The sequence below is a fragment of the Anser brachyrhynchus genome (assembly GCF_964034855.1).
Source record: "Anser brachyrhynchus genome assembly, chromosome: 28".
NCBI classification, from domain to species: Eukaryota; Metazoa; Chordata; class Aves; order Anseriformes; family Anatidae; genus Anser; species Anser brachyrhynchus.
Window position 1 is genome coordinate 958,024 of NC_137721.1, and position 12,515 is coordinate 970,538.

The following is a 12,515-nucleotide window of genomic DNA, read 5'->3' on the forward strand; positions in this document are numbered from 1 at the left end:
GCACGCGCGTGTGCGAGCACAGCCGCTGGGGGGGGGCACACGGCTGGCGGGACCCCCACGCGCCCCCCCCCCCCCCCGTGTCCGCGGGCGGCCGCCACCTCCGCCCTGCGCTGCCGGGGGGAGGGGGAGGGATCGCGTCCGTCTGCCCGGCCGCGTATCCCCGCGTGGCCCCCCCGTGGGGACCGGGAGCGCAGTGGGAGGACCGGGCCCCCCGCTGCCACCCGGGCTCCGCGTCCTCCGGCACCCCCGGAGGGGACCGGGGGACCCCGGCGAGGGGGGGGGGGGGGGCGGTGGTCCCGGTGCCCCCGGGGTGCGGGCGCACGGCGACATCTGGCGGCACCACGCGGCGTGGCGGGGCCGGCACCCCGGTCCCGGGGGGGGGGACCGAGGGGACAACGTCCGTAGGGGGGTGCTCCTGTCCCCAGGGTGCTGCTCGTGTCCCTAGAGGGGTGGCAGCACCCCCAGGGTGGTTCCCGCGTCCCCACGGCTGTGACCGTGTCCCCATGGCTGTCACGGTGTCCCCACGGCTGTGACTGCGTCCCCACGGCTGTCACGGTGTCCCCACGGCTGTCACAGTGTCCCCACGGCTGTGACCATGTCCCCACGGCTGTCACGGTGTCCCCATGGCTGTGACCGTGTCCCCACGGCTGTGACCGTGTCCCCACGGCGGTCACGGTGTCCCCACGGCTGTGACCATGTCCCCACGGCTGTCACGGTGTCCCCACGGCGGTGACCGCGTCCCCACGGCTGTCACGGTGTCCCCATGGCTGTCACGGTGTCCCCACGGCTGTGACCATGTCCCCACGGCTGTCACGGTGTCCCCACGGCGGTCACGGTGTCCCCACGGCTGTGACCATGTCCCCACGGCTGTCACGGTGTCCCCACGGCTGTGACCGCGTCCCCATGGCTGTGACCGCGTCCCCACGGCTGTGACCGCGTCCCCACGGCTGTCACGGTGTCCCCACGGCTGTGACCGCGTCCCCACGGCTGTGACCGCGTCCCCACGGCTGTCACGGTGTCCCCACGGCTGTGACCGCGTCCCCATGGCTGTGACCGCGTCCCCACGGCTGTGACCGCGTCCCCACGGCTGTCACGGTGTCCCCACGGCTGTGACCGCGTCCCCACGGCTGTGACCGCGTCCCCACGGCTGTGACCGCGTCCCCACGGCTGTCACGGTGTCCCCACGGCTGTGACCGCGTCCCCGGGGGGCCACACGCAGGCAGAGCGGGTGACAGTGCTCCATTTTATTTACAGGTTCTCGGGGTAGGGAAAAGGGGGCGACCGACCCCATCCCCGTTGGGGTCCAGGCACCGACACGGGGAGGCTGGGGGGCTCCCACCCCCCCCCCCCCGGCAAAAAAAACAACCCACGAGGGCGAACCCATACAAATAAACACGACCGGAGGAAAGAGACCGGCCGGTAAATCTTGCCCCAGTGCCTCCCAGCGTCCCCGCACGAGGGCTGGCTCCCGAGCCTGGGCCTGGGTTTCCCCAGAGCGGGACGGGACCCCCGCGGGAGGCGGCAAGGGGACGTCCCCGCGGTTCCCGTCGCCGTAGGGCGGCAGCCGAGGCGCCGCTGGCCGCCGGCCCCGCCGTCACAGCGTGAAGATCTCGTCCTCGGCGTCGCGGAGCGCGGCCGCCCGCGGCGTCCTGGTGAGGGGCCGGGGGCCGAGGCGGGGGCCGCGGGGGGAGCCGGCCTCCGGGGGCCCGGTGCCTTCGGCCTCGGCTGTGCTGCAGGGGACACAGGGGCGGCGGTGAGGGGGGGGCCCCGCGGCCGGCGCCCCTCCGAGCGCCCCGGGGTGCGACGGCCGCGCTCACCCGGTGCTGGCGGCGCGGAGCCGCTGCGCCGCCGCGGCCTTGGAGCGCCCGATCTCGGCGTCGAGCTGCCGCAAGAAGTCGGCGGCCGAGAGGTCGTGGCGGGACGGGGCGGGCGCGGCGGCGGCGTCGTCCCCGGGGCCCGCCGGTGTCCCCACCGCCTCCTCCTGGCGGCGGAGCCCCCCCGGCCGCGCCGGTGCCGGGATGAGGAGGGTGGGCTTGAGGAAGATGGTGTCCGAGGTGTAGAGGCGGTTGGCACGCAGGATCTGCTCCATCTGCCGGGGACAGCGACGGGACGGGATGGGGGCGGGAACGGAGAGGGACAAGGGGGGGACGGGGCCGGGGCAGAGGTAAGGACGGGGACAGGGACAGGGACGGGGATGGGACGGGGGGGTGGGATAAGGGTGGGACGGGACGGTGACCGGGAGGGGCCGGGGCCGGGAGCAGGACGGGGACACAACGGGACGGTGGCAAGAGCGGGACGAGGGGAGGGACGTAGTGGGATGGGGCCGGGGCCGGGGCCGGGGCCGGGCCAGGAGCGGACGGCGGCGGGGCCGGGCGCAGTGCCCGGTCCGGTCCGGTCCCGGGGGGCTCAGCCCGGTGCCGCCCCGGCCCCGCCGCTCACCGTGACCCCGTAGCGCAGCGCCAGCCCCGGCAGCGTGTCGCCGGGCTCCAGCCGGTGCTCCCGGCCGCCCGCCGCCCCCCGCGCCGGGGGGGGCCCCGCCATGGCGGGCGGCCCCGCTCAGCCCCGGCCCGGCGCGGGGGCGCCGCCGCTGCGCCCCGCCCCGCCCCGCCCCGCTCCCGGGCCCGGTAAGGCCCGGCCGCCCGCGCGGAGGCCTCTGGGACGTGCAGTCCTCTGAAGTCGGGGCCCCGCCGCTGCTCCGGGGCCCCGCGGCGCCCCCCGCTCCCGGCCCCCCGGGGCTGCTCGCGCCCGCCCAGCTCCCGCCCCTCCGCGATCTGTGCCCGCCGCTCCCCCGGGGGGGCTCCGTGTTCATGCCCGGCGGCAGGGCACGTAGAACTACAACTCCCGTCATGCCACGGGGCCCCGCAGCACCGCGCGGCGCTCCCGCCCCGCCTCTTTACGCTCCCCATTGGCCCCCCGCGCCCGCGCGCGGCCCGCCGGGAAAAGCGACCCGGAAGCGGGGAGGGGGCGGTCCCCATAGTAACGGGGCGGCCGCGCTGGGGGCCGCCATGTCCTTCAAGCGGGACGGCGACGAGCCCGGGCAGCTGGCGGCGCTGCAGGTGGGGCCCGGCGCCCCCCTCCCCCGGCCCCCGGAGCTCCCTGCCCCCGGGCTCTCCCTGCCCGGGTTAGCCCCGTTCCCCCCGCTGCCCCCCCGGGCCTGCCCTGCCCCGAAGCGCTCCGCCCGGCCCCAGCCCCCCCCCCCCCCCCCCCGCCCCCCGGTGCAGTCACCTCCTGCCCTGCCCTGCCCGGAACCCCCGGCGTTTCTCTGCCCCTCCCTCCCCGCCCCCCGAGCCCCCAATCCCCCCCCCCCCCCCCCCGTTCCCTAAAGCCGCCCCATCCCCCGCCTCCAGCGCTCCCGGTTCCCGGTCTCTGCCCTCCTGGTCCCGCCTCGCAGGGGGCGGCGGGCCCGGGGGTGGCTGCGCCGGCGACGGGGGCTGCTCCCTGCCACGTCCCCCCCGGCGGGCAGCGGGAGCGGTCCGGGGGCCCGGGGTGCCCGTCCGGGGACGGGATGGGCACTCGCGCGGCCTCTCGCTCCCTCGCAGAAACGGCGCGTGGCGGAGCTGCTGGCCAACTACATCCCCGAGGATGAGGCGCTGCTGCTGCGGAGCGGGAGGTGAGCGGGACCCCCCCCCCGGGGCCGCGGGGCCGCTCTGGGGGCTGCAGGGCGCTGATGGCCCCTCCTGCCCGGTACAGGTACGCCTGCACGGTGTGTGCCCACCGGCCCGTCTTCGACACGCTGGAGGTGCTGGCAGTGCACCGGGCTGGCAGGAAGCACCTGGGCAGTGAGTGCAGGGCTGGGGGGGGCCGCTGCTGGGGGGGCCGTGCCGTGAGCGCCTGCCTGCCTTCCCTTCCCTTCTCTTCCAGGCCTGCAGCGCTGCTACGGCAGCGAGCGCTGGCGGGAGGACGCTGCGCAGGAGCAGCGGCACGAGGAGCTGGTGCGGGTGGAGGTGGCGGGCGCGCAGGTCGGTGCGCTGCCCTCTCCCCTTCCCTGGCACCCAACCGGGCCTCCCTGAGCTCTGCACCCTCTCCCCAGGGCTCCCCAGCCCCTTTGCTGGCCCGGACAAGGAGGATTGCCCAGAGCGCCCTGCTGAAGGCTGCTCCCTACAGCAGCTGCTGCCGGAGGACGGGGTGAGGCCTGCAGCTGCGCTGCTGGGGCGTAGGGAAAGCTGCCGGCCTGCTCCCACCCGCCCACGTGGGGTGGTCGTGCCCTAGGCCCGACGCTGTCCCCTTACAGGGCAGCTGGAAGCGGCGCACGAGGGGTGAGGACCCAGCCGGGGCCGAGCACTGCCCAGGCTCCCTCGCAGGAGGACAGGGCCGCCGTGGAGGCCACCCCTGCAGCCCTGCTGCCAGGGCACCGCAGCAGGCAAGCAGGTGAGGGCAAGCTGCGGTGGGACAGTGCGCCTGGGCGCTTTCTGTCCTTTCCGTGGGTGTCACCATCCTGCGCCTCTCTCCGCTCTCCCAGGTGCGCTGAAGGCAGCTTCCACTCACGCCGGGCAAGGCAGAAAAGGAAAAGCAGCGTCGTCATCGCCTCCGAGTCAGCCCGAAGCCCTCAGCCCTGCGAGGCGCCAGGCGCTGGAGCGGTACCTGCAGCTGCGGAGGTGAGTTGGGCCCTGCTGACACGGGAACCCCCCGCGAGCCGCGCCTCACGCCCTCTGTCCATCCCCAGCGCCGGCTGGATCCAGGATCGCTCTGGCAAGTGGGTGAAGGATGAGAACGCGGAATTTGACTCCGATGAGGATGAGCCGCCTGCACTGCTGCCAGCCTGAGGTCCCTGACCCCCAGGGCTGCCCCTGACCCCACTGCGTGCCACAAGAACAGAGGCAGCTGGAAGCAGACGAAGGAGGTGTTCCAACTGTTGGGGCAGGTCCTGGGAAACACGGTGTGGCACTGGGGGTCGCCTTGCTCTTTGTTCCCGGGGTGCGCCTCTTCTGGGTGTCCCTATCCTGGCCTGAGCACTGCGATCTCACCTTGGATTTTGGCCCGTCGCTGCCCGTCTCTTGCTGTCCCTGGCCCAAGTCACGCTCGCTTTCCTGCCCAGGCACAGGTGCCTGCAGGTCGTGGCCTTTTGGGGTGGTGGCACTGGGCTTCCCCCTCCTCGTGGCCCCGCAGCTGTCCTGGCGCTTGGCAAAACACCCGGCCCCGCCAGCTCCACCCTCGCCTCTGTTTCCCACCTCCCTTCTGCCTGGGGGGCCCGCGGGAGCTCCCACCTCAGGGCACCCCCCCGTGCCCTGCCAGCTCCTGGCCCCCCGAGCTGCCCTCAGCGCCCTGGGGAGGGCTCCCAGTGGGAGCACCCAGCGCCGGGTCGCTTGGGCCGCGGGGCCGGATCCTGTCCCTGGGGAGGGCTCCTTGGCAGCGCTGCCTGGGGTGATGTTACACCTGGGCACCGGGATTTACCCGCTTGCTCAGCTCGGACCTATAAATAGCCGTCGGGACGGGTGCCAGGGCCCTGGCGAGTGACAGCCCAAGCCGGGTGCGGGTCTGGGGGCTCTCCCCGGAGCCCTGCAGCCCCCATCCACCCCGCGGGCACCCGCTGCCGGCCCCTCTGGGCCCCAGGTGCCCAGTTCCATTCCGCAAGGGCACCCAGCTCCCTGCTGAGGGGTGCCCCGCTCCCCCCCGGCGCAGGGCCTGGCCCCGTAACCCAATCCCCGGGGTATAAATACCCCGACCCTGCTGCCCGTTGCTCCACGAGGGGATCCAGGCATCCAGCTTGCCCCGTAACGAGCCCTGGATTAATGGCTTGAGGCTAACGGGGGCCTCTGGGTCTCGAGCCCTGAAAAAGGGATCCTCCAGCAGTGTCGCCCTCACTCAGCCAATCCCCCCGGATCCCCCCCCATGCACAAATCCTGCCCTCGTCCTTGTGGCCCTGTCCCAAGAGCAGCCCCCGACCCTGTGTCTCCGTAACCTTTATTTACAGCTGACCCAGCCCTGGGGAGCCCAGAGCGCGGCTCGGGGCGAGCTGAGCTCCGGGGTCTGCAGGGCTGTGGTGGGAAGCGTTCAGGTTTTCTTCTGCTTGCGACCTGGGGACGGGAAGAAGCAGGTCAGGGCCAGGGCCAGGGCCAGGGCTGTGCGCCCCCCCAGAAGCCATTGTGCCCCCTCCCAGCCCCATTCCTGCCCAGGGCAGCCCCGGGGCACTCACGGAGCTCGTTGTTGCGGGTGATGGCGATGGCGGCGCGGGCACGGGGGCCCTGCTGTGTGAAGTGGTACCCGAAGCGCACCACGGAGGGGCACTGCTCCAGCATCGTCGCCATCTCCATCTCCACCGTGTCGCCCAGCCGCTGGCACTGCAGGGCAGGGGCACAGTGCGCCAAACCGGGCACGCTGGGCAAACCGGGCACGCGCCCCAGGCCACCCGCGGGTGCCCGTCCCTACCTGGTTGTCCACCTTGAGCTCGCTCAGGGTGTTGTTTTGGTACACGGCCTTGATGATGCTCATCATGCCGGCGCTGGTGATGAAGTTGGACTCAATGTTGAGGCTCTGCAGCGTCTTGTTCTCCGTCAGCATCTCGGCCACGGCCTGCGGGAGCCTGGCGTCACCTCAGGTGTCACCCAGGGCTGGCTGCCCCTCCGGCACGTGGGGGGTCGCCAGCGGGGGCAAGGCCGCTGCGACCTCGCCTCGCTGGTGCTGGCGGTGAGCCGGGGGAAGGGGACTGCCTCTCTTCCCCGTCCAGGGCCGTGTGGGGACACGGAGGGCCACGGGGCTGAACTCACGGTGGCCACGGGGTCGTTGCTGCGGGTTGCCACCAGGCTGAGCTTCTTGACGTGCGTGTTGGTTTTCATGGCCTCGCAGATGGCCTTCAGCGTGGAGATGGGAATGTCCTGCAGCGAGGGGACGTGGGCGTCACCGAGGAGAGGAGAGCATCCCCGGGAGGATGCAGGGTGTCACCGGGGGGATGCAGGTGGCACTGGGGGGATGTGGATGTCTCCAAGGGCACAGGGGCGTCCCTGAGCGCTTGCAGGGTGTCATCGAAGGGTTGTAAGCGGCACTAAGAGGATGCAGGATGTCACCAGGGGGACATACGCATTGTTGGGGACGTGGCTGTCCCAGGATGAGGACCTGGGGTACCCCGGAGCCACTCGGGATGGGGACAAACCCCCCAGGGACGCCCCAAGGCAAGGACCGTCCCTGCTGGTACCCTCCAGGGCCCCCCGGGACAGGGACCAGCCCCGTGGGGACACCCCAGGACAGGGCTGAGCACACCAGAGACACCCCAGGACCAGCGCCCTGAGGGCCTCCTGAGGACACCCCGGGGCACGGACCAGTGCTTTGGGGACACCCCTGGGGCCAGCTGCCCCCCAAGCCCGGCCCCTCGCCTTGATGTTGTTGAGGTTGACGTCCTCCAGCGCCGCGTCGTTGGCCTGGATCTGCCGCAGCGTCTCCTCCACATTGGTGGGGTTCGGGGGCTCGTCTGGCACCGGCTTGTACGTGTCGGGCTTCACCACGCCTGGGGCACGCGTGCGTGCGGGGGGACACGTGTGACGGCGCGGGGGGACACGTGTGACGGCACGCGGGCACGCGCGCAGACACGTGTGCAGGCGCGCAGAGCCACGCGTGCGCACGTGGATGGGGGCTCCCTGCTGAATCCAGGAGCGAGACCGCCTGCGGCGTGCCCCCGGCAGCCCTGCTGCCCCCAGCCCCGCGCCCCCCGTCCCCGCGGCGCGCACTCACTGTTGATGCCCTCCGTGTTGGAGATGGTCCCGCTGCAGATCGCGTCGTAGTACTGCTTGTTGCTCATCAGCGTGTACATGCCCAGGATGGCTGCGGGGGCACCCCGGGGTCACTGCAAGCCACGGGGCCACCATGGGGCCACCCCACGGCCGCCTGCGGACCCCCCCTCATCCCCCCCCCAGCCAGCCACGGGCGGGCTGGGGGCCAGGCTGAAAGCCGAGCGCGGGGGCACGGGGGCAGGCTGCTGCTTTTAGCTGGGCCCTGGCGGGGGCCCAGCTGGGGGGGCAGGGGACGCGGATGTGACACAGGGACGGGGCGCGGGCAAGGTGCGGCCCCGCACGAGGGGTGGGTGCCGGGGGGTGGCCGCACGCGCGGGACTCACCGGCGATGTCGCACATCTCGGCCTCGGTGGCGTTGGCCAGCGCCTCCTCCAGCTCTGGCTCCAGCGTGATCTGCTCCTCGCGAGGGATCTCCCGCTTGGGATTCTTGGGCACGAAGGGCTTCCCTGGGCGGGGGGACGCGGGGCTGGACCCTGCACGGCCTGGCACGAGCCGGGGGGCAGCAGCCGCAGGCTACGGGGGCTTGGCGGCCCTGTGCCGGGGCGGGGGCAGGCGCTTGGGGGATGTGCTGCCGGAGGGCAACGCGGCGGTACTGGGGGGCGGCGGTACCGGGGGGCGGCGGTACCGGGGGGGTGGCGGTGCTGCGAGGTGGCCACGCTGGGGGTGACATTGCTGGGGGCGGCCATGCCTGGCGCTGGCGGGGGCCCAGCTCGCCCAGGACATCCGAGCCGCCGGCGAGGGCCATCCCGCCGAGCTAAATATACCTGGCGCTGCGGGGCCCCGTCCCCCGCGTCCCCCCAGCCCCGCACCTTTCTTCTCGCCGGTGAAGGGCACCAGGTCCTCGCGCTCGCCGGCCTCCAGCGCTTGTTTCTCCAGGTGCTGCAGCAGCGCCTCACGGTCCAGCGGCCCCGTCGGGCTCTTCCGCGTCTGGTCCCGCTGCCGCAGCCCCGCCGGCAGCAGCACGTTCTGGGGAGGCACCGGGCTGGCCGTGGGTGCGGGTGCCCTGCCTGGTGCCCCCCGCCCCGCCTCGGGCCGGGCCACGGGCGCACCTCCGGGTCCATCTCCAGCAGCTCTGTGTCGAGCTGCTCCAGCTCCTCGGCCGACAGCTCCCGCAGGATCTTGTCCTCGTCGATGTCCCGGTACTTCTCCAGCTCCTGCCGGTAGGACGTCATGGCTGGGGGCTGAGGGGCGGCCTGGGGGGGGATGCGGGCGCTGAGCGGCTGGCAGGAGGCTGCCGGGCCGGGGGGGCCCCCATGCCGTGCCGAGCTCCCACCGGACACACCACAGCCATGCCCGGAGGGGTCCTGCCTGGCTGGGAGGGGCCTTGGGGCACCCCAGTGGGGGTTGAGCCCAGCCATCACCACAGAGCTCTTGGGGAAACTGAGTCACAGCCCAGTGCTGCTCCTCAGCCCCCCCCAGCCTTCCCCACCGGCTGGGGGCAGCTCCCAGCTCCGCAGCCCCCACCCCTCCGACACCCCCCTTATGCACCCAGTGCCCCCCCAGCCCCCAGGGAGGAAGCATGGTCGCATGCTTGGGACGTGGGGCCCTGCACCCCCCTGAGCCCCCCCAAATGATGAGGATTTACCCCCCCGACACACAGGTCTGAGGCTGGGGGGGGCACCCTGGGGGAGGCACCCTGGCACCCCTAGCAGGGACCTGTGCACTGAGACCCGTAGGAGAAAGCCGGGGGCACCCCCTGGTGTGGGGATCCTCAGAGGCACGCTGGGTCCCCCGAGCTGGTGCCTTTAGGGGTGACACCCCCCTAACCCCAGGGACCCCCCCCCGGCCCTACCTGGCCGCTGCCTGGGGCTGCGGAGCCTGCCTGGGCTGTGCCCCGGTGCTGAGCCAAGGGCTCCGGCCGCGCAGAGCATGAGATCAGCGTTTTATTCTGCGAGCCGGCAGCGGGGAGGGGCGAGATCACATATCGCCGGCGTTATCGAGCCCTGCCAGCGCCCCGCAACGGCTCCACCCCAGCACCAGGGTGGTGCAGGCCCCCCGCGGCCATCCGAGCCTCCCCCCGGGCCCGGCTGCAGGCTCCGAGCCCTGCGTCGGGATGCGGGAAGGGGAGGTTTGGAGCTCACGCGGTGCCCTGGGGAGGGGGACGTGGGGAACAGCCCCGGCCACCGCGGGGAGAGGCTAACCCGCGTGTCCCAGGGCCCCTCGGAGCCACCCCAACGTCCCCTTTCCCCCCCCGGAGACGCTTAATGCCCCTTAACGCCCCTTCGTCCTGCGCCGGGCCGGGGGGCTCTGCTCCCCCGAGCTCCTCGTTCAGCAGAGCCACGTTTGGGTGGGGGTTTGCACTTGTCTTCAGCAGGGACCAGGGGCGCCCGCAGCCCCACCAGCAGCACTCAGGAGCTACTGCTTGTTTATTATAGGGTCTCCCAGAAGACAAGGGGTTGTATACGCTGCTTCCTGTAGGCTCGTGTAGAGCTGCAGGCACTGCTTGCGTAGTGGTGGAAATGAATGTCCGCACGCTTGGCTTTGTTGTACGCTTGTTACCGGGATTTTTCTTTTTTTATTAAAAAAAAAAGTATAAAGTCGATAAATAGAGCAACAAACCATCGCCCACGGGAGCTGGAGCACGGCAAAGAACGATCCAGAGCCGTCTGTGTGCAGCCGCAGGCCCTCAGGTGGCGGGGACGCTCTGCTTGATGATGATCTTCTGGCGGGTGGCGCGGACGCCGGGGTCGGGGCCGGGGGGGGCGGCCCCCAGGGCAGCAGAGGCAGCGGCGCTGGGCAGCCCGTGCGCCGTGATGTACTTCTTGTAGGCCTCGCGGATGATTTTGAAAGCGCGGATGTTGGAATAGGGGATGTCGGTGATGGGGTCGCGGTAGACAGCCGGCTTGTGGGTGACGGGGCAGATCTCCCTCACCGGCAGCCGCGGCGGCTTCGCTTTGGGGAAGAAGCGCTCGAAGGTCTCGTCGTCGGTGAAGGAGATGAAGGTGCGGGAACACTTCCCAGCAGAGGCTGGAGCCACAGCTGGGGCCGCTTCTGCCTGCTGCAGGTCTTGGTCCAACCTGGAAGGGCCGGAGTCAGCTCTGAGGAGACACACGGGGCCAGGGGAGCCCCGAGAGCTCCCACGCGAGGCAGCGCTGTCCCGCAGGAGCAGAACATGGGGTTGTGGCGCTCCGAGGCATCGCCCCAAACCCATTCGCCCCCTGTTGTGGCAGAAAAGAGCCCAGGGAGGAATCGAGGATGGGAACTTGGGACAGACGGGTCTGGCCACATGCAGTGTGGGGGGAACCACCGGGACCCCACCGAGGTGACCCCAACCTACCCCTCCACGTCCACGTTCTCCTCCTTGCCCAGCTCCGTGATGAGGGGCATGGTGACAGACCAGTACCGGATGACAGGCCCCACACACTTCCTTTTCTTCTGGACCTGCTTCTTTTTGTCGGCCTCCAGACGCTCGTAGTTCTCTGGGAAAGCAAGGACATGCCACGGGTGAGGCTCAGCGCCCCACTCACACTCGCAACCCCCTCCCCGGGCCTCCTCGTGCCCCGCTCACCCAGGGAGCGGAGGTTGATCTCCTCCGTGATCTTGGCCTCTTCCAGCAGCTCCTCCTGCGTCAGGGGGCGGTCGTAGTTGGGGCCACCCTTCTTGCGCTTGGACTGCACCTGACGCTCCTGGATGCGCAGGAAGGTCTGGCGCGTGTGCTCCGTTGTCGACTGCCGCATGTGCTTCCGGCCTGCAACGGGGGGACGGAGCTCACCGCGGGCCCCGACGCGGCTCCCTGGAGCTGGGAGCGCGTTTCCAGCCCGCGTGCCCAAGCCTGCGTGCACTCACTGTCTCCCACTTCGTCCTGGAGCTCCAAGGGGGCGGATTTCACCTCTCGGGCCTTTTGGGAGCCGCTGCTGGGGGCATCTGCCTTCTTGGGTCGAAGGCTCTTGAGGGGCTCCTACCGGGCCGGGCAGCGTGAGGAAGAAGAAACGCTCTGTTCTGGCTGGGATGGGAACCCCCCTGGGGCTGGCACCGTGGTGCCTCTGAGACGACCCACGGGGAGCGTCTCCTCCCCGCGACCGGCAACGCTGCTGCTGACTGCTGGCCGCCCCCCCCCTTCTGGGAGGCAGCCGCATCCCCTCCCGGTGGTCCGGCAGTTGTTCGAGGGGAGCCCAGGCCCCGCTCTGCCCGTGGCGGTGCCGGGGGGGGCCCCGCGCCGCGTCCCCGCCCGCCCGCTCACCCTGTAGGCCTTGGTGACGATGCGGCGGCGCCGCTTGGGCTCGCTCTCGTCCTGGTCGCTGGTCGGCTCCTCGCCCTCGTCGATGTCGAAGTCGGAGTCCACCTCATCGTCGCTGTCCGACTGGTCGCCCCGGTACTCGTCGTCGCCCGACTCCTGCGGGGACAGAGGGGCCGGGGGCTGACACCGCACCCTGCCGCCCCTGAGGGGCCGCGCTCCCGGGGGCCCCTCCCGCCGCCCCGCAGCCCCTTCCCCGGCCCCCCCCCCCCCCGGGACCCGGTCCCGACCAGCGCCGCCGCCGGGGCCTCCCGGGCCCCCGAGACCCCCCCCCGCCCTCGGGGCTCCCCTAAAGGCCCCCCGGGGTCCCGCCGGGCCCCGCGCCGCACCTCGGTGAAGCCGCCGTACGTGGTCTGGTAGAACTCGTCCTCCTCCTCGGCCTCCAGCAGCCCCGACAGCCGGTTGCCGGCCGTGCGCCGCGGGGCGCGGCCCTCCGCCAGGCTCATCGCGGGGCCGCCGCCGCGGTGACGTCACGCGTGGCGGCGGGGGCGGCGTGACGTCACGCCACGCGCCGGCGGCCCCCCCCCCGGCGCGTGCGCTCTGAGCGCCCCGGCGGGCGC

General features: G+C 72.3%; 4 protein-coding genes across 10 annotated transcripts; 1 reads left to right on the forward strand and 3 right to left on the reverse strand.

Annotated features, from left to right (window-relative positions):
- Positions 1-1,229: 1,229 nt before the first annotated feature.
- Positions 1,230-2,613, reverse strand: LYSMD1 (LysM domain containing 1). Of its 2 annotated transcripts, none has more exons than XM_080569989.1 (3): positions 2,440-2,613; positions 1,818-2,089; positions 1,230-1,725 (listed from the first exon to the last, which is right to left on the reverse strand). In XM_080569989.1, exons 1-3 carry the CDS (start codon positions 2,539-2,541, stop codon positions 1,245-1,247), a joined length of 855 nt encoding a protein of 284 aa, XP_080426115.1. In that variant the 5' UTR covers positions 2,542-2,613; the 3' UTR covers positions 1,230-1,244. The 2 variants fall into 2 exon arrangements, with proteins under 2 accessions (XP_080426115.1, XP_080426116.1); XM_080569990.1 differs by having other exon boundaries at positions 1,452-1,730; positions 2,440-2,611.
- Positions 2,614-2,822: 209 nt separating this feature from the next.
- Positions 2,823-4,970, forward strand: LOC308183697 (sodium channel modifier 1-like). Its single transcript, XM_080569988.1, has 8 exons — positions 2,823-3,056; positions 3,540-3,610; positions 3,691-3,779; positions 3,862-3,959; positions 4,031-4,125; positions 4,232-4,368; positions 4,460-4,595; positions 4,664-4,970. The coding sequence occupies exons 1-8, from the start codon at positions 2,847-2,849 to the stop codon at positions 4,761-4,763; spliced, it is 936 nt and encodes a 311-aa protein (XP_080426114.1). The 5' UTR covers positions 2,823-2,846; the 3' UTR covers positions 4,764-4,970.
- A 916-nt stretch (positions 4,971-5,886) lies between these two features.
- Positions 5,887-9,725, reverse strand: TMOD4 (tropomodulin 4). 6 transcript variants are annotated; one of them, XM_080569985.1, is made up of 10 exons: positions 9,514-9,612; positions 8,771-8,914; positions 8,531-8,687; positions 8,045-8,167; positions 7,663-7,752; positions 7,308-7,438; positions 6,705-6,812; positions 6,367-6,510; positions 6,134-6,278; positions 5,887-6,014 (listed from the first exon to the last, which is right to left on the reverse strand). In XM_080569985.1, exons 2-10 carry the CDS (start codon positions 8,891-8,893, stop codon positions 5,992-5,994), a joined length of 1,044 nt encoding a protein of 347 aa, XP_080426111.1. In that variant the 5' UTR covers positions 8,894-8,914; positions 9,514-9,612; the 3' UTR covers positions 5,887-5,991. The 6 variants fall into 6 exon arrangements, with proteins under 6 accessions (XP_080426111.1, XP_080426108.1, XP_080426110.1 ...); XM_080569982.1 differs by having other exon boundaries at positions 8,531-8,914; positions 9,514-9,725; XM_080569984.1 differs by having other exon boundaries at positions 5,887-6,278.
- Positions 9,726-10,201: 476 nt separating this feature from the next.
- VPS72 (vacuolar protein sorting 72 homolog) lies at positions 10,202-12,488 on the reverse strand. Its single transcript, XM_080569987.1, has 6 exons — positions 12,285-12,488; positions 11,902-12,054; positions 11,508-11,619; positions 11,230-11,409; positions 10,999-11,140; positions 10,202-10,738 (listed from the first exon to the last, which is right to left on the reverse strand). The coding sequence occupies exons 1-6, from the start codon at positions 12,399-12,401 to the stop codon at positions 10,348-10,350; spliced, it is 1,095 nt and encodes a 364-aa protein (XP_080426113.1). The 5' UTR covers positions 12,402-12,488; the 3' UTR covers positions 10,202-10,347.
- Between the last annotated feature and the right edge of the window lie 27 nt (positions 12,489-12,515).

Coding starts and splice junctions, on each gene's coding strand:
- TMOD4 (XM_080569980.1), bottom strand. CDS start 9,592: ATGCTCTGCGCGGCCGGAGCCCTTGGCTCAGCACCGGGGCACAGCCCA. Junction 8,168..8,530: donor CTTCACCGGCGAGAAGAAAG/GTGCGGGGCTGG, acceptor CCCCCCGCCCAG/GGAAGCCCTTCGTGCCCAAG. Junction 6,511..6,704: donor GCAACGACCCCGTGGCCACC/GTGAGTTCAGCC, acceptor AGGCTCCCGCAG/GCCGTGGCCGAGATGCTGAC.
- LYSMD1 (XM_080569989.1), bottom strand. CDS start 2,541: ATGGCGGGGCCCCCCCCGGCGCGGGGGGCGGCGGGCGGCCGGGAGCAC. Junction 2,090..2,439: donor CGCTGCGCTACGGGGTCACG/GTGAGCGGCGGG, acceptor TGTCCCCGGCAG/ATGGAGCAGATCCTGCGTGC. Junction 1,726..1,817: donor CTCCGCGCCGCCAGCACCGG/GTGAGCGCGGCC, acceptor CCTGCAGCACAG/CCGAGGCCGAAGGCACCGGG.
- LOC308183697 (XM_080569988.1), top strand. CDS start 2,847: ATGCCACGGGGCCCCGCAGCACCGCGCGGCGCTCCCGCCCCGCCTCTT. Junction 3,960..4,030: donor TGGAGGTGGCGGGCGCGCAG/GTCGGTGCGCTG, acceptor CCCTCTCCCCAG/GGCTCCCCAGCCCCTTTGCT. Junction 4,369..4,459: donor GCACCGCAGCAGGCAAGCAG/GTGAGGGCAAGC, acceptor CCGCTCTCCCAG/GTGCGCTGAAGGCAGCTTCC.
- VPS72 (XM_080569987.1), bottom strand. CDS start 12,401: ATGAGCCTGGCGGAGGGCCGCGCCCCGCGGCGCACGGCCGGCAACCGG. Junction 12,055..12,284: donor CGTACGGCGGCTTCACCGAG/GTGCGGCGCGGG, acceptor CTGTCCCCGCAG/GAGTCGGGCGACGACGAGTA. Junction 11,141..11,229: donor GATCAACCTCCGCTCCCTGG/GTGAGCGGGGCA, acceptor TTGCTTTCCCAG/AGAACTACGAGCGTCTGGAG.